The sequence below is a fragment of the Chionomys nivalis genome, chromosome 19 (genome assembly GCF_950005125.1).
Source record: "Chionomys nivalis chromosome 19, mChiNiv1.1, whole genome shotgun sequence".
Lineage (NCBI taxonomy): Eukaryota > Metazoa > Chordata > Mammalia > Rodentia > Cricetidae > Chionomys > Chionomys nivalis.
The window spans coordinates 62,896,118-62,914,747 of record NC_080104.1 but is presented as its reverse complement, the minus strand read 5'-3'; the positions used below and the strand labels follow the sequence as shown (position 1 = coordinate 62,914,747).

General features: G+C 53.8%; 2 protein-coding genes across 5 annotated transcripts; one reads left to right on the top strand and one right to left on the bottom strand.

The window, feature by feature from the left end:
• Positions 1–1,603: 1,603 nt before the first annotated feature.
• On the bottom strand, positions 1,604–10,813 carry Gnl1 (G protein nucleolar 1 (putative)). The gene is made up of 12 exons (XM_057794768.1): positions 10,239–10,813; positions 9,712–9,877; positions 9,288–9,424; positions 8,852–9,003; positions 8,674–8,745; positions 7,261–7,468; positions 6,986–7,081; positions 6,379–6,573; positions 2,700–2,878; positions 2,465–2,627; positions 2,171–2,311; positions 1,604–1,946 (listed from the first exon to the last, which is right to left on the bottom strand). The coding sequence occupies exons 1-12, from the start codon at positions 10,309–10,311 to the stop codon at positions 1,705–1,707; spliced, it is 1,824 nt and encodes a 607-aa protein (XP_057650751.1). The 5' UTR covers positions 10,312–10,813; the 3' UTR covers positions 1,604–1,704.
• On the top strand, positions 10,698–16,656 carry Prr3 (proline rich 3). 4 transcript variants are annotated; one of them, XM_057794770.1, is made up of 5 exons: positions 11,061–11,380; positions 11,721–11,798; positions 12,053–12,115; positions 14,443–14,733; positions 15,488–16,656. In XM_057794770.1, exons 3-5 carry the CDS (start codon positions 12,082–12,084, stop codon positions 15,592–15,594), a joined length of 432 nt encoding a protein of 143 aa, XP_057650753.1. In that variant the 5' UTR covers positions 11,061–11,380; positions 11,721–11,798; positions 12,053–12,081; the 3' UTR covers positions 15,595–16,656. The 4 variants fall into 4 exon arrangements, 3 of the variants coding, with proteins under 3 accessions (XP_057650753.1, XP_057650752.1, XP_057650754.1); XM_057794769.1 differs by lacking the exon at positions 11,721–11,798; XM_057794771.1 differs by lacking the exon at positions 11,061–11,380 and having other exon boundaries at positions 11,532–11,798.
• The last annotated feature ends 1,974 nt before the right edge of the window (positions 16,657–18,630 follow it).

Genomic DNA, 18,630 nt, shown 5'->3' with positions numbered 1-18,630 from the left:
ACAAACAACAAAAAAAGAGCAAGTCACTGATAGTGACCGAGGACATATGTCCCACATTTCTTTGGGACTGAGTTCCTTCTAGATCTATGTGAATTCAAAGACAACCTGGTCTACACAGTGAGCCCTGGAGTACGTAGTGAGATCCAACCTTTAAGACAGTACTGCCTCCTGAGAGGTCTTCAGTTCAAGTCCAGCGACCTCCCAGTGTCGACTCCATCCTAGCCTAACCCACCCGAATGCCCCTGGTCAATCTTAGGAGCCAACAGAAGACAGCGAGCAGGAGCGAGGGGAAAGGGACAAGCAGAATTCTGATGTTTTGTTGTGAAACTGAGGAGTCCTAGATAGGAGACTGGGTTTTTTTAGTTGAGCTCTTCCTCTTTTCTAGCACATTCTGAGCGACCTTCATTGCATGTTTACATGCTCTGGTTCTAACTCTGTAACAGCCGCCAGGACTCAGGTCCACGTTTGAGCCACTAAGCCAGGACACGAGGAGGAAGGTGTGGCCCGAGGCCTCAGCCTCTTCTCGATGGAGGCTCCCTTCTCTTTGGTTGGCAGATCAGTGCTGACATCGGAGAAAATGCTGCTGCCCCCAGGACCCATATGGGAAGCCAGGCCTGCGGTCTGCATGCCACCACCCTAGACAACAATGTGGTTGCCCCCTCCCTTTCCCTTTTCACCAAGAATTCAGTCTAGGGCTCTCACCTCTGCAGGAATAGAGAACTAAAGATGGCCTCAGCCACGCACCAACTTCTAGCTGAGGTGTTAAAACAATCTGAGCTCCATCCCCAAACCAGAGAGCTCAGGAAATGGTTCTGTGCTGTCTAGCGATTCTCGCTCCTAGGCTTTTGTTTTTTTTTTTTTTTTTTTTGGTTTTTCGAGACAGGGTTTCTCTGTGGTTTTAGAGCCTGTATTGGAACTAGCTCTTGTAGACCAGGCTGGTCTTGAACTCACAGAGATCCGCCTGCCTCTGCCTCCCGAGTGCTGGGATTAAAGGCGTGCGCCACCACCGCCCGGCTCTTTTATTTGGTTTTATGATTTGCTTTTAATGCATTGGTGTTTTGCCTGCATGCATGTCTATGTGAGGGTGCCAGATTCCCTGAGGCAGGAAACACACTGTTGTGAGCTGCTATGTAGGCGCTGGGAATTGAACCCATGTCCTCTGGAAGAGCAGCCAGTGCTCTTAATCATCGAGCCATCTCTCCAGCCCAGCTCTCAGGCTCCTAATGAAACGCTCAAACTGAGTGTGCACGGATGCTCACTGGAAACTGAGTCTCCACCTGTACAAACTCACACTTTCACAAGTGTTTTGCCACACTTATGTCTATCAGTCAATTCCAGAATTGTACTCTGTGAGTCCCTAGGATTTGGAGAACCTGGCACACCCATCTTAATCCAAAAACCTGTGTTCCATGAGGTCTGGATCGCTCTCTTGGAGACACACCTGTGGTTACTTCCCCCCAATCCCTGATATGACCAAGGTCAGGCAGCAGGGGGCGCTCAAAGGCTGGAGGACTAACTCCAGGGGAGCCCGTGGGGATGTGAGCACCAGGCCTCAGATAACTCTGCCTCCCACAGCTGTCACTCAGGCCGCCCGGGGAAGGGCTACAAAGCAGACAATCTTTATTCACAATCAGAGTTGCAAACAGGGGCCTCCAGCTCAGTCCAAAAGCAAAGCTAGGGAAGGAAAACTGGGCCGGGTGGGGCTCAGCACTCGTCCTCGCCCAGAAGGGCGTACGGGTTGCGGGCAGCTAGACAGGAACCAGGGCCCGAGGTTGGGGTGTCCTCGTCCCCTTCTCCCTCTTCATCCGCATCCCGGTCCTCCTCTCCCTCCTCCTCACAAGAGCTGCTCAGCTCTTCCTCTTCCTCCTCCTCCTCATCACCTGCTGGCCCCACTCTGCCCTGCAGCACCACTAGCTCTGCCGTCTCCGCGTGAGACTCCCAGGTGCCTGAGGAACACAAAGACGCGTGTAAGAGAGAGACAGAGACACACGGGCAGGTGGCGACAAAGAAATTCCTCAAGTGCTGGCAGGCACCCCTTTGCTTGAGCACCTGTCTGCAGAGCTGTCCTCCATCCCAGGCACACACATATGCAGATCAATAACTCTCTTCAGAGCTGTCTGGTCCTGAGGTCCACCCACCCCCTTAGCGTCACCCGTCAGCAGGGCCTCACCTCTCTGCCCACTGTAGCCCGGAGGGTGGAAACACAGGCTGAGGCGGCCATCCACTGCCAGACGCAGGAGGCTGTTGGCTGCCCTGTACACATCATTGCGAGCTGCCTTGGCTGTTTTATAACCTCGTTTCTCTGCCCAAGCTGAAGGGAGAAAACGTGAGTAAGGGATGCCTGTGAACCAGGTTCCAGTCCTGTCAGCCCTACGCCCACACAGTCCAGGCACTAGGTTCCTTCTGCGAGGGCAGAATCTGAGTAGCTCGGGCAGGGTAGACAGAGAACATGAAGGAAGCCCACCTTCGCAGATGTCCCAGGCACACCAGGGGTGCTCAGCTGAAGGCTCCTCGGCCTCTGGGTGGCGCAGGTGTAGCAGAGCCTGCACAGGGATGCGGGAGGCCAGGTAGCCCACGGCAGTGTAGGGCTCCTGGATCTGGGCGATGGGGTAGATGCCAGCCAGGACCTGTGGAAACAGTACTCAGTGCCTCCTCAGTCCCACCCTCCCCCTCCCACAGCCCCCTCCACCACAACAGACCTGCAGCTGCCTGGGCAGCAGAGAGGGGAAGATAAGGCCCGGACAGTCACACAGCTTCACAGAGGGCGTGAGGAAGTAGGTCTGGAAGTACCGGGTATGGCCTGGCGTCCTGGAGACACTCACCACCTTCCGCCCCACCAGCCCATTGATCAGCGAGGACTTGCCCACGTTGGGGAAACCTAGGAAGACAATGCAGGGACTGTGGAAGGCCCTGACTGCGGCCAGAGGGGCTGTCAGGAGAGCACCAGCTCAAGTTAAGGAAGTACCACAACCACCACACCAGACACAGCTGTGGCTCCCAGGCGATCCCCTGGCCTCCTGGGGGTCCGTTCCTCCCTTTACAGGACAGATGCCTCCCTCCACATCAGTCAGGATTTAGACACCAGACACAACTGTACCTTAGAACAGCCATCATGACGTGTCCAAGGAGATGCCTGCTGGCTCACCCACCTCGTGGCTACACCACCTTCTTTTTGCCTAGGTGCTGGACCTGCACAGACCTCTCGGTCCCACTCAGGCCTTCACTGCCTGACCCACGTTCATTCCTTCCCTGTATGAGCTGCCCAAGGCTGGCTTGACAAGCACCCTTCAAGTTACTGCAGCCCAGTATGCGACTCCAGCATGGCAACACTGGTGGTTTGAATGAGTGACCCCATAAGCTCGCGTGCTTGGTCCCTAGATGTTGGGGCCGTTCTGGGAAGGACTAGGACAATGGTTCTCAACCTTCCTAATGCTGTGCCCCTTTAATACAGTTCCTCATTGCTACTTCATAACTGTAATGTGATGTGAATATCTGACATGCAGGGTAACTAATACGCAGACTGGAAAGGGCTCGAAATGCACAGAGGTTGAGAACCACTGACCAGGTACAGTCTCTGTCTGTCTCTCCCTCCCTCTCCCCGCCCCAGCTTTTCACCATGCCTGCAGCTTGTGGATCATATGGAAGTTCTCGGCTACTCCTGCTGCCATGCTCCCCACCATGACCCTGAACTCACCCTCTGAAACCTTACACTCCCAATTAAATGTCGTCTTTGATAAGTCGCCTTAGTAACCACAACACTATGCAACACCCAGCACGCCCTACTTCTCTGCTTCACCTCAGGGTTCAGGTTCTGGCTCTCTGACAAGTCTAGACACTGACCTTAAACTCCTGATCCTGGCTTTCCTGCATCTCAGTCACCTGACAAAAGCCTGGCCCTGTGGAACACCTGAGAACAGATGCACAGCCTGGCTGGCTCCTCCAAAGGAGAAGCAGAGAGGACACTGGCAGCAGCTCTCCGGACAAACCCACCAACTGCGACACATGCTGCAATCCCAGCACTCCAAAGACTGAGGCAGAAGGATTGCTGAGACTCTGAGGCCAGCCTACACTGCACGAGGAAACTGCTTCAAAAACAACAAAACCCCGATGTAAAACAACAAACCGCAACCCCAGTGCAAAAGGCTGTAGGCTCATCTAATTCTGCCGCCATTTGCTAACTTACCCCTGTGACTGCACACTTTTTTGGGGGGTGGGGGAGGGACAGTTTCTCTGTGTAGCCCTGGCTTGTCCTAGAACTTTATCTGTAGATCAGACTGGACTTGAACTCAAAGATCTGCCTGCCTCTGTCTCCTAGGTGCTGGGATTAAAGGTGTGTGCCACCACTGCCTGGCATGACTAGAAACTTTAACCCATGCTCCCTGGTTTCAGAACAAGACGGCACCATTGGTCAGCCTGTGCACTCCATCTGGCTGGAACTAGGCAGAGGATGCTGTTGTACCGTTTCTCTCAAGTGGTCCTCATGTGGTTCTCTCTCCCCCTGCCTCTGAAAGCCTGATCTTCCCATCATACATGTGGTTCTCTCTCCTCCCTGCCTCTGAAAACCTAATCTTCCCATCATACCAGGTAAACAACTCTCCTCCGTCTCCTGGCCACCATCAGCCCAGCTTCACAGATGTGAGCACACTGTACTCTCCCGAGTCAGCCCAGCTTCACAGACGTGAGCACACTGTACTCTCCCGAGTCAGCCCAGCTTCACAGACGTGAGCACACTGTACTCTCCCGAGTCAGCCCTGCCCCACAGACGTGAGCACACTGTATTCACTTCTAGACTGTCCCTGGGTTTCCCACTCTCCTTTTCCTTTGCCCAAACTAAATACTGTTCTGCCTCAGTCTCCAGCTTTCTCTCCGCCTACCTTCTCCCATGCCATGGTATTACATCCCCGAATACTCCTCAGAGGCTCCTTAAGTTGAAATCCTCCCACATGCCCGTCCACAGCAACTCTCAGTTATCCTTCCACTCTCCAGCCCTCCAAACCTGCTCCTTTCCCAGCTTCCCTGGCTCAACAGTCCCAGCTGCTCAGGCTTTCTAAAACAAACAAGCAAAAAGCTTTCTTTATCCCTTGCTTTCTCTTGTGTGCCAAGTGAAGCCATCAGAATTCCCATTTTCTCCACCTTCAAATACGTCTCAGTCTCCCCCCAACACACACACGCGCGCGCGCTTCTATCACCTTTCTCTGACCAACTCCTTGGAGGGAGTTCTTCTTCTTTGAGAGGGTCCAAGCTGGCCTGGAACTCCGCACACAGTCCAGGCTGATCTTGAACTCTCATAACCCTCGTGCCTCAGCCTCCCCAAATCTGGGGCTATAGGCTGAGCACATCCAGCTCCTCCCGGCAGCTCTGGGCTGTCCCTTGGACGAAGAGAAGCCCCTGCGCATCCTCTTCTCCTTTCTTGTTCTTCTCCCTCATTCCCTCCAGTCAGTACAAACAACAAACCTCTGAATGAGACCAGATCCTGCCACCCACCACGGGCTTCTCACGGAACTTAAGCTGAGGTCCAAACTGCCAGGGCTGGAGGGAAGTCTCCGTGTTGAGGGAAGTCACTGCTCTTACAGGACCTGGGTTCTGTTCCCAGCAGCCACACAGCGGCTTACAACACAACAGTCCACAACCCCAACTCCAGGGAATCCAGTGCCCTCTTCTGGCCTCTACAGTCACCACACACACACACACACACACACACACACACGTGCACATACGTACATACAGGCAAAACACTAACACACATAAAAAATAAAATAAATATATAAAACAAAACAAAATCCCACAAATGCTAAGATACCCCTCTCAGCCCATGGGTCCAATGAGAAGGAACCTTAGACCCTACCCTAACCACACATCGCACTTCTCCTCGACTGCAGTGGCTGCGACCCTTTAACACAGTTCCACAGTTCCTCGTGTGGTGACCTCAAACAAAACACTGCTCTCATTGTTACTTCATGGCTGTAACTTCGCTATTGTTACAAATGATAATATAAACATGTGATATGCGGGACATCTGACATGTGGGGACATCTGACACGTGGCTCCGTGAAGGGACCCTGCGACAAAGGGCTCCAATCCAGGGGAAGCTGACACTTACTGCCCTCCTGCTACGACTTACGAATCCTGTAGGAGGAACAGCTGAACCAGGGCATATCTATTGGTCACTCAAAGCAATACCTAAGAAGCACTGGGCACCGAGAAGCTCAGTGCTACGCCCGCCACTGCAGTTGGTGCCCTTCAGCTCCCAGGACCAACAGCAGAGCTCTGTCCTTGAGAACACGGAGCCCACGGAGGCCACGGAGGCCCAGCTCCTCCTCCACAAACACTGAAACTGCATAAGGAGGAGGCCGTTATGACAGGCCTCTGAGTCCTTACCCACACAGCCGATGGTCACCACCCCATCCTTGTAGCGCTCCCTGGAGGGGCCCGTGGGCTCCATTGCTGAGTCCGTCTGCTGCTCTACCAGGACTGCTGGCCCATCTTCCTCCTCTTCTTCTTCCCCAGAGCCATTACCCCAGGAGGCTCCAGCCACATCCCTAGCAATCTTCTCACGCCAGCTGCTCAAGTCCACTGCTCAAAGAAGAAAAAAATAAAGGGGGTTTCCCTCACCCCCAGGTGGCCACTACGGATAATGCCCAGCTGATGTCACCAGCATCCCGAAATACCATGGCATGCCAGTGTGCATGTTCCCCAATCCTCACTGGACCCCACTACGGATAATGCCCAGCTGATGTCACCAGCATTCTGAAATACCACGGCATGCCAGTGTGCACCACAGCAGACGGAAATTCCCAGTCCTCACTGGACCCTACTCTCTGTCAAAGCATCTAACAAGACCATGGAGGCTCCTGTCCACCTTCTGATGCTGTCCTTCCCACCAGCAGAGGTCGCTCCTTCTTCCACAACTTTCCCAAACATGTATAATAGAGAGATCCGGAGAAGTGAACCCTTGTTCCACGGACCCCTTCCAAAGGCCACACACCTTTCCCCGCAGTGATGGCTTCGCAGGCTCTCAGCAACTGCTCCGGCCCCAGCGCCCGAGTCCATCCTCTCCCCCGTCTCCGATTCTTCTTTAAGACTGAGACAAGAGGGTGAAGATGCATGCTTCTCACCTCTTCCGCAACCCTTAACCCCAAAGCAGGTTCCTTTGCCAACAAGCTTCTCTGTTCACTGACCCGTGCCACTCTCCTCACTCACAGCACCCTCCACCCCGCTCTCCTCACCCACAGCCCCCTCTCCACGGCCTCCTCGGCTCACCACTGCCAGGTTCCTGTGGAGTTCTTGTGTCCCGAGGGAAGGAGGTGAACAGGACAATGTGGAGTTGGGGGTAGTGCTGGTGAAAATAATGCTTCCAGGCGACCACAAGAGCTGGCGGGGCCAGGTCCACCTTGTTCAGTACCAGCACCAGCGCCAGCCCCAGTTCTGCAGTTACGTACTCATACAGTGCTGGGGGGAAGTTCACGACCTGTCAGAGTGATGAGACGTGAGTCCAGCTCCCGGCACCAGGCACAGCAAAAAACGCAAGGCCCTGCCTGATGTAGACAGAGTAAGGGCAAAAACAGTAAACCAGCCACACCAAACAAGAAAGGCAAAGCAGGTGTTAGTGACAACCCAGGCAAGTCTCAGGGCGCTTCCTGCAGGTCACAATGAGAGAGAGAGAGAGAAGGAGGGACGGGAAATACGACAACACCAACTGGATCAGGAACAGGAATGCGGACTGCATAAGAAGCAACAGGTGCTTCTTTGTGCACATAACTGTATAAGTGCACACGTGCACAGCCACACATATGCACAGCCACACGCACAAAAGCATGTGCACGTGTGTACGTATTTGTGTTAAGTGTGTATGACTGTAACACACGTGCATGTGACGGTTCATATGGACGCACACATGCACGCCTGTAACTGTACATATGTGTGCACTCATGGGATCTCCGACCTAAAGGTCCCCACAGACCTCCCCTTCTGCACTGGAAACAACAGTGAGGTGGCCGTCAGGGCTGTCCAGCAGTGGGCTGCAGCCCGCCCACTACCCTAGCACTGCAGGCGGGATCTGTGGCGATGGTGTGCTGGGGCAAGGAGAGGAGGGAGAAAGGCACCTTTGGGCTGAGCCTAAGAAGTCACCGGTTGCCTTGGAACTCCCTGGAGCTTTGTACTGGGACTTTCTACTGGTCTAGCTCTGGTAAACTAGGAAAATGGTGTGTGTGTGTGTGTGTGTGTGTGTGTAAGCTGGCCAGCAGGGGAATGGCAGACTATAAGAGACGAATGTAACACTAAATTCCTCAACCTGGGGGTGTAGCTCGGTGGTAAAGCTCAGGCCTAGCACATGCAAGGCCCAGGGTTTCATCCTCAGCAGAGCAAAACAAAAGGAAAAGAAAAAGTCACTTCTAACTGAAGACTTTAAAACAAGTCATAAAACTGAAATGAGAAAGGAAGAAAGCTGCTGTAACCGCAGCACCTAGAAAGGAGACCAGGGGGATCCCCGGGGCTATCTGGTGAGCTCCAGGCCAGTAAAAGATCCCAGCCCACAAAACAAGGTGACACCACCGTGGATGGCAAGCCCTTGACACACACTCACCAGGAAAATGAAAAGCACCCCCTCCGTCTTCCCACTCCTGCCTTTGAGCACCCCCACTAGGATCTTCCTCACAGAGGTTCCCACGCACTCACCGGGTGTCGGATGTCAGTGATGAGCAGGATGATGTCAGACATCTCCAACACACGCCACAGCTGCCTCCACGTCTGCAAACATCACAAGGGAATTTGGCCTAGAGTCCTCTTGCCTGAGCCCAGAACGCTATCCAGGACCACACACAATATGTCAACCCTGTCCCCACACCACCGTCACCTCCAGATTGTGCTCAAAGTAGCTGAGTTTCTCCGAAGCGTAAGCGCCGTGTATCTTCCCAAGGTATTCCTGGAAGCTCCGCTCCTCTTGGCTCATCAGCTGCTCCTTGGACATCTCATAGTTCCATGGAGGACGGCGGGGAAAGTCCAGGACTGGGAAACGAGAGAAAGTACAGACAAACCTGAGGACTCTTTCCTTTCTTCTCTCTCTGCTTTGTTTTTCAAGACAGGGTTTCTGTGTATCCTTGGCTGTTCTGGAACTCACTCCATAGTCCAGGCTGGCCTCGAATTCAGAGATCTGCCTGCCTCTGCTGGGACTAAAGGCGTGTGCCACCACCACACGGCTAGGTCTTTTTTCAAACTCAATGGTGCATCTTGGATCCCAGTTCTCCTCTCTCTCGGCCAGCAATCTCCCCAAGCTGAGGGCACTCACTCACCTGAGCCCGGCTGATAGACTTCCCGGATATCCAGCTCCAGCATTTCAGCACTGACAGGCTGCAACACTTGCTCTCTGGCTGCTCTCTTTCTCCTCTCCACCTCCTCGCGGCTGTCCCGTTCAAAATGCAGCCGGTATCTGAGGGAAGAAGGACCACACGCATCTACTGGAGTCCTCTGACCACAATCTCTTCGCCTTCTTGCCAGAACAGGCAACTTTGCAAAACCTCCTCCCCTGGCAGTTCAGGTCTCTCGGTAACCTCCCCCCCCCAATCTCCGAAAACAAACTCTACGACTGTGGCCCATCCCTGGGAGAACCACCGTGGCTTCCGGCCTCAATAAGCTCCACTTTCCAGCCTTCCTCAGAAGCTTTCCTCAAGGCTCAGGACGAGGAATCACGGGCCGGCGCCCTTCTCCTTCGCTCACCGGTTGGGATCGTAGCCTCTGGGCCCCAGCCCCTGGGAAGGTTGCTGGTTGAGCCTGCGGATGTGATGGGTCACGGATTCCCCATCCGAGGTGTCGGTCTGCTCCTCCCGCCGCTCCCGGCTCCCGCTGCGGCTGTTGGAACTGGAGCGAAGCCCATCTTGAAGCCCTGAGGGGAGGGACCGGTGACGCCAGTGTAGACCGGTTCTCGGGATACCCAAAGCCCCCCGAGCCGGTAGGACAAGCCCTTCTTCAGCCGCCCCAACTTCTCCAGAGGCTCCTCCATCCTCCCGACCGCGCGCCCCAGTTCCCTCCCGGATGGGCCTGTAAGTCGTCACCGCGCCCAGTGGCAGAGGCAGGGCTTCCCCTCCCCGGCCCCTGCACACACCCCCGCGCCGCTGCGGGAAACCCCCACCGTGGCAGCCCACGAGGGACCGCGAGAGCCCGCTCCCCCCCACACCCCGCACGCCCGCGGTGCGGCGGCACACCCCTCCTCCCGAGCAGCGCAGCGGCCCCGCCCCCTCCCTGACCTCGCTTCCGCTCCCGCTTGTCCTGCAGCTGCTTCTTCTTCTGCTTCACGCTGAAGGGCTTCTTCCTCGGCATGGCCCCGGCGTCCCCGGCCCGCCCTTCGCCGAGCTCCCCGCCGCCGCAACTGACTCCCCCGGGCAGCCCCCGCCGGCGGCCCGGGGCCCTGGGGAGGCGGGGCCGAGGTGACGTCAGCGGCGGGCGGGCGGCGGGGAGCGGGACGGCCGGGCTGCAAGCGGCACGTGAGAGCCCGCGGCGGCGGCGGCGGCGGCGGCTCCGGGTTGCGCGGCGCGGAGCGGCGAACTGGAGGCGCGCGTGGGAGGCCCGGGCCGTCTCCGTCACGGGCGCTACCAAGTGGCAGTCGCGGGAGGGGAGACAAGTGTCATCCCCGCCTGCCTGGAGCTCTCCCGGAGCTGCCACTCACCTGGCGAGGGGCGGGAGGGGGCGAGCCGGACACGCCTCTCTGCCCGGCAGCCACCGGGATGGCCCCTAGCTGCCGAGCCGAAGCGACGCGGGCGCGCCGGCTGCCCCGAGGGGCTGGCCGCCCGCGGCGCACGGACTCGCGGCGGAGGATGCCGAGAGGCTGGCGGCCGACGGGCCACGCGTGCAAGCGCGGACGGGAGAGGAGGAAACGCAAGCGGGGCAAGGACTTTGGAGAGGAGGTCAGAGAGCGCGGAGTTGTGACTGCAGCTGTTGCCATGGTAACCGGGGGACCGGATGTAGCAACCTCAGGGTGCGACGGGTCGCTCGCGTGCCGCCGGAGGCCCGAAGTCCGGCCAGTGCCTCCCGGTAACGCGGCGGAGGTGCTTTTCCAGGTGCGCGAGCGAGCAGGGGCTACATCGGGGAAGCAAAGCCTCCCGCTGCGCGGCAGACCGAGCGAGGCCCCGGGTAGGAGGATGCTACCGCGGATCCACAACCCGCCGGAAGTGGCATGGCGAAAGCCTCGGTCTCCCGGCCCACCGCCCACCCGGAAGCGGAAACAAACCTAGTGTGCCCCTTCCTCACTGCCCTCCAAATCCTGCTGCAGCCATTGCCGCAGCCACGATGCCTAAACGAAAGAAGCAGAATCAGCAGCAGCAGCCGCCGCAGCGTCCCGCACTGTCCGACCGGGACGAGCCCGGAGACGAAGAGGACGAGAGTCGCCTTGGTGAGGGGAAGGGCGTGCACACGCCTGTCAGCGGGCCGGGGGCTAGGCGAGGGTTGCAGTGCGGGGGAGGGGGCTCGAACGGAAGGAGGAAGGGCGCACGCGTGGAGGTGGGGCGGGGGCGGGCTAGGGGAGGGCTGCTGGTGGAACCTTAAATGAGGAGTTTGCTTGCTTGAACCCTCCACCTCAGTCTGGCTCCTGACCCTTTCTGGAGAAGGCAGGGGAGGTGGCGGCTAAAGATCTGGCTTGCGCAGCCGCAGGATGGCGGGGGAGAGGGGCGGCAGCGTTATTACAGATTGTGATGACCGGGAAGACAATTTGTGACCACACTTCCACTGGTTAGGTGAAAGTGCAGCCTTCTGTGAACTACTCCCCCGAGGGAAGGAGAGGAGAAAAAAACTATGATGGGCCAACAGTTAAGGTGAGGGATTTGGGGTTTGTGGAATCACTGGGCATGTTGTGGATGCAGCTGTGATGGAATCTCCACTGTTTTGCTCAGTCTCGGACAACTCTGCAGAGGGACGGGCAGATGGACGGGGTGAGAGATTGCGGTACTGCTGAGTGAATATATCTGACTTTATTGGTTAAAAAAAATGAGTGTTAAAGACCACGTAAGAGCGAGATGATCAGTCCTTTGCACCATTCTGATGACTGTGTTTTCACGTCTGCTCTTAGGACCACCCAGCCTTCTGGGCCCTCCCCCCATGGCTAATGGAAAGCCTGGTGACCCCAAGTCAGGTGAGGAGGAACGGGCCCTGATGCGTGTGTACCTTAATGAGTGATTGTGTATGTATTTGGAAACATGGTGCTGTCAAAATGTCGATTTCCTTCCAAATTAACTCCTAGGTCTGAGGCTTTCACAGCCTGTCTGTTCCACTTGTGTAGGAATGAACCTCCGTTATAGGGAAACACAGACTAAATTAGGAAGAGCTTAGGAAGATTTGGTGTAAAGCTATAGTAGCTATGACATTGTGGTTTTCATAGAATGATTGACATTCTTTGTAATTTTTATACTTGAAAGACTGGGCACGAGGATCAGAAGCTCCTGGCCACCTCTCCTACATAGCAAATTAAGACCAGCTAGCCTGGGATTCATGAGACCCTATCTGAGATAATCCGGAGGCCTGTTAATATATGAACATTTACGTATAAAGATGTAACCAAAGAAGTGGTTCTGTCAGTAAAGTGGTGATGTCTCAGTTAGACATTTAGGGAAAACTATGAACTTTGACGTTGTAGAAATACCAAATAAAAAATCAAGTCTAAGTAAACTGTAAAATAAAAAGGATTAAAATAAAAAAGTTTGTAAACAACACCCAGACCAGGCAGGCATAGTGGCAGCAAAGGGGCTAGGAGTTGAGGATCCGCTTGGTCTACATGAGACCCTGGGGAGGAGACGTACTGGGGAGGTGCCCAGTTGACAGAGTGCTTGCGTCACACAAACGAGACCTGATGTCAGACTGCAGCAGCTGTGTCAGGAACTAGGTACAGGGCAGTGGTGAGGAGGCAGAGGTGGGGGCTCCAGGGCTTGCCAGCTGTGAGTGTGGCTGAAGAAGTGAGGGCCGGGTTCAAGGAAACCCTACTAGGCTCTGGCCTCTATGCATACACACACTGTGCTAGTCATAAAGGAGCTGCATCAAACAATACGAATTTCTGTTAATCAGATAACACTGTAAGCTAGCCCTGAGACCATATAACTACTGTGTAAACAGTACAGAGATTTATTACAAAACTAAAAATAAGGGGCTGGAGAGATGGCTCAGTGGTTAAGAGCACTGCCTACTCTCCCAAAGGTCCTGAGTTCAATTCCCAGCAACCACATGGTGTCTCACAACCGTCTGTAATGAGATCTGGTGTCCTCTTTTGGCCTGCAGGCATGCATACAGGTAGAACACTGTATACTTAATAAGTAATCTTTAAGGAAAAGAAAAGAAAGAAAACTAAAAATAAAACCCGTGGTGGCGAATGTTTACAACATTGGAGGGTAAGGCAGGAGGACTAGCAGTTATGGGGCTAGCCTGAGCTACAGACCCTGTGTAAGGAAGCAGAAGGACAGAACGGCCACACAAGCCAACAGTTCCATTTCGGGATTTTTTTTTTTTTTTTTTTTTTTTTTTGTTTTTCGAGACAGGGTTTCTCTGTGGTTTTGGAGCCTGTCCTGGAACTAACTCTGTAGACCAGGCTGGTCTCGAACTCAGAGATCCGCCTGCCTCTGCCTCCCAAGTGCTGGGATTAAAGGCGTGCGCCACCACTGCCCGGCTCGGGATGTATTTTTACAAGAATTGAAAGCGTGGTCTTTTGGGGTTGGGTTTTTTTGAAAGGGTTGCTATGTAGCCCAGGCTGCCATCAAAGCTAACAGTATGTATCTTTTCAATGGGATATTGTTTCATCTTACAAAGGAAGGAAATGTTGTTAGGGCCCAGCATGGGTGAACTTTGAGAGCACGGCGGGCACGGAAAGATAAGTGCACGCGCTGTCTAAAGTCAGATTCGTAGAAACAGTGGAATGCGGGCTACTGGGGCTGCTGGGTATATAAGGAAAGGGCTTGTTCAGAGGAACCCGTTCTGGTTCTGGTGCTAGGATTCTGTGTCATGGCACGTGAACTTACTTAGAGTATTGAACCATATACTTAGAAAGTAGCTGATGTAACCCGGGTGTGGCGGTGCAAACCTTTAGTCCCAACAGTTGGGAGTCAGGCAGGAGTTCCAGGACAGCCAGAGCTACACAGAGAAACCCTGTCTCGGGGGGGAAAAGGTCAGGATAGTTGCTACCTTCTGTGAGAGGAAAGGGCACATAGATGCATGTCTCTCTTTGAGTCTGGGGATTTAGCTCAGTAGTATAGTAATTGCCTAGCATACACAGGGTCCTGGGTTCAATTCCCAGCATGGGATTAAGAAGCACTAAGAAAACTAATTTCTTTGCCTGGGTGATGGAAGCCCAGGTAGAGCTGTGATAGTTGTGCACTTGAAGTGGTGTGTCAGACTGCTTTGCCCCATGGATGGGGGAAGGGCTTTTGTCGGGGGTTAGCTGCTCCCCAATCAACCTCCCTGTCTTTCTCTCTGTAGCTCTTCACAGGGGTCCTCCAGGATCAAGGGGACCAATGATTCCACCACTGCTGAGTCTCCCACCTCTTCCACGGGGTAGAGGCCCTATTCGAGGAGGCCTTGGTCCTAGAGCTAGCCCATATGGTCGTGGTTGGTGGGGTGTCAATACTGAGCCTCCTTTTCCTGGGCCAGGCTATGGGGGTCCCTCTAGGGAAAGCTTTTACAAAGAGCCAAGAAATCCACGAAGGCTCAAAAGCTGGTCTCTTGTCAAGAACACCTGCCCACCTCCGGACATTCCCCCGGTGATGGAAGGTAAGGCCCACCTTGTTATGCCTGTGCCTTGTCCTGCATGCCAGCATGCTCCCTCCAGTCTCTTCTCCTTTGGGCTGTCTGAGCAGCATTGAGAATTAATGCATGGCTTTTCCCGAGTTAAGGATTCCTCTGCCACTGAACTGCCAGCTTCTTAGCTGGCAGATACTTGTAGCACTAAACATCTTTCTTCCCTCAGAAAGAATGCCTTTCCAAAATACTTGGTAGTCTCGGGGCTAGAGAGATGGCTCTGAGGTTAAGAGCACTGACTGCTCTTCCAGAGGTCCTGAGTTCAATTCCCAGCAACCTCATGATGGCTTACAACCATCTATAATGAGATCTGGTGCCCTCTTGCCTGCAAGCATACATGGAAGGAATGTTGTATACATAATAAATAAATAAATCTTTAAAAAAAAATACTTGGTAGTCTGGGAGTGGTTGAGCAAGCTGCATAGCGTCCCTGAGCTCCACGCTCTACCCCTAACACCAGAACCAGAAAGGAGTGTGTGTGGCAGAGAACTGGGCTCTACCCTAACACCAGAACCAGAAGGGAGTGTGTGTGGCAGAGAACTGGGCTCTCTGCATCCTATTTCATTTTCTTCCATAGGATTTTTGGGGGGTTAGGGAAGGAAAGCTGTTTTTGGTTTTTGGGGTAGTAGACAGGTTGACCTCAAACTTGTGGCAGTCTTCCTGTCTCAGCTCCTGAATGCTGGGGTACTCGCTCAGGTGTTAAGCTGTTGTTTTCCCTTGTTCACAGACAAATCTGACCGCCCTGTCTGCCGACACTTTTCTAAAAAGGGCCACTGTCGATATGAAGACCATTGTGCCTTCTACCATCCAGGCGTCAATGGACCTCCTCTGTGAGACTGTGCCTTCCCACACAGGCTGACCTTGTGGCCCCATCATAGCTACTTGAAGGTTCTTCTATCACCTTCAGTCAGCGACATGTCCACCCCATTCATCACCTCCCCCGTTTGGGGTCCAGAGTTGTAGTTGTCACTGGTGTGCGGTGTGCACTGTCTTCTGATCCAGGCTCCAGACCTTTGGGACCCCGTCTTGCTCCCTTCCACTGCCTCCTGGATCTTCCCCCTCTGCCAAGTGACTGCTGAACAGGAAACCTTTGGTGCTGTTTCTTGTGCATCTGTTGGCCTGTCCCCCAGTATTGCCCTCGGTTCCCAAGGACCCTGGAGCAGCCTGCAGTCCTTTGACGGGAAGCCCCAGTGTTTGCAGCTGCCCAGGAAGCGCACCAGGTTGTCTGGTCTTGGGGTCAGGTTTGAGTGACTGGTCCAGGCTTGCTCCCCGAACAGCCTACCCCTGCTTTTGGACGTCCTAGCTTCTTGTCGGTAGCATGAGTCCCACCGCTAAGGCCTGTGGTCACTGTGCTTTGTGAAACTGTGCATCCCCTGTCGCCTTCCTCAGTGTCTGTGGCATTTTTGTGACTTCCCCACACTAGATAAGTTTTTCTGCCAAATCAAGCGAGGCTCTTGGTGCCCTCCAGATTTCACCTACCTCCCAGCATGGGAGAACGTGAGACTTCCTGTCGTGCCCTCTCCCCTGGTGTCAGTTATTCTGGGTCTGACACAGCCAGTGATGTCCTCCAAAGCCTCAGGCGGGTCTCCCCACCCAGCTCCTGCCTGTCTTGTTTTAGTTGGGCCCTATCATTGTGGGACCACCAGCCCTTTCATTTGAACTCTGTGACTCTCCCCCTGGACAGTGAGTACTGTCCCCTCTGACCGTCCTCTCTGACGTCCCTGACACTGGTTGTTTTCTGTGAAAACGGCAGTGAACATGTTGGGTTTTGAGCTGGCCCTGAGGAAGTGGGTCAGGAGGTGTGGGCAGGAGGGCGAGAGTTGTTGGAGAACTAAGAGTGACTTTTTTTTCTTTTTAATGTTTTTTTATATTAGTAATAAACACAGTGGAAACCGGTATTTTTTCCCTTGTTTCTGTGTTCCGGTCACCAGGGTCCCCTCACCCCATTAGTTCATCAGAGGCAACAGAGTAGTTTACTCTGGAAACGGGGAGCAGATCAGGTAATGGCAAGGATTGCGGTCTGAAGGAGACACAGGTAGAGCAGGAATGGCCAAGGAGAGTACAGAGTGACCTTAGACACACAGCGTAGCATTTGGATCTGATGATGTTGGACTTTGTGAGGACTTCCTGTTTCACTGTGGAGAGATTGGACACGCCTGTCCACTCAGGTCAGGGATCAGACTTGGAGATGGAGATGTAAAAAACAAGAATTTAAAATTTATTTTATGTGTATAGCTATTTTGCCTGTGTGATTATGTGCCTGGTGCCCCTGGAAGTCAGAAGAAGGCATCAGATCCCCTGGGAGTGGGGTTACAGACAGTTGTGAGCCACCATGTGGGTGCTGGGAATTGAACCAGGGTCCTCTACAAGAGCAACAAGTGCTCTTAAACACTGAGCAATGTCTCCAGCCCCAGAAATGGATATTTGAGTTAGTAAAATGGTGGCACAGGCTTGAATAGTGGAGCTGGAGGAACTTCAGTGTGTAGAGCAATCAAATCGAAAGCATTTGGGGCTGGAGGCACGGCTCTGCCATTTGCTCTTGAGAACCTGAGCTTGGTGCTCAGAACCCACTACAGCTCACCAATCCCGGTAACTCCAGGTGCACGGGATTTGGCACCCTCTTCTGGCCTGAGAGCACCAGGCATGCACTCAGTGCCCACATGCAAGCCAAACACAAATAAAAGCATTTTTTTTAGACTGTCAAAGATGGAGCTTGGAAGTACATCTCTACCCCAGCAGCAGAGGCGAGCCAGGGAGGGAGGAGGACCACATCACTAAAAATATGTCTCTGGAGAAATGGGGGGAAAGTGACCCAACTATGTCACTAGGACAAAGCCAGCATTGGCTTCTGATCTGTTGGTAGTAGATTAGAAAGTTGATGGGGACAGAAGCATCATGGGGGTCTGGGGGTGTGGCCCAGTTGGTCGAATGTTTGAATAGTATGCATGAAACCTTAGGTGCAATTCTTAGAACATATAAATTGGGGCTGGAGAGATGGCTCAGCAGTTAAGAGCACCAGCTGCTCTTCCAGAGGATCTGAGTTCAAGTCCCAACACCTACATGGCAACTCACCCCTGTCTGGTACGCCACTTCCAGGAGATCAGACGTACATGCAAGCAAAACACCCCAATGTACATAAAAAAGAATAAGACGTTTTAAAAAGTTTTTTTTTTAAAAAAAAAAAACAGGTGTGTGATCTCAATACTCAGTAGGGAGGTGGAGACAAGAAAATGGGGCAATTCAAGGTCCTCTTTGGCCACTTAATGGCCTTGAGGCATGCCAAAGGATGGGCGCTGGCCCTGTGGTAGAGATGCCACCCTCCAGCTCCTATGCCTCCCTCCAGCTCCTATGCCTGCCATTCTTAGAGTTAGAAGCCCAGCTAAGCCCTGATTGTGGTTTAAAAGGCATATGCTTCTTGGGAGGCAGAGGCAGGCAGATCTCTGAATTTGAGGCCAGCCTGATCTAAAAGGGAGTTCTAGGACTTACACAGAGAAGCCCTGTCTAAAATAAAAATAAATACAAGAAGATTAGAAAGTAGTGGGGAATGATTGGTGAGGTGTTCTGTTTTAGTAAAGAGGCCACTCACGCGTAATAGTGCCGACCTGTAATCCCAGCCCAGCTCTCCCAGAGGCCGAGGCAGGCGGAGCTCTAGGAGCTCCAGGCCAGCCAGGTCTACATTGTGAGTTTAGGACAGCCAAGTACTACACAGTGAGCCCCTGTCTCAATGACAACCAAAAGGTGTGCTTCCTGAGCAGGATGTGGTGACACAGGCCACCAACTTAGCGCTCCAGAGCCAAAAGCAGACGGACCTCTGGGTTGGAGGCCACCCTGGTCTACACAGCGAGTTCCAGACCAGCTAGGGTGACACAG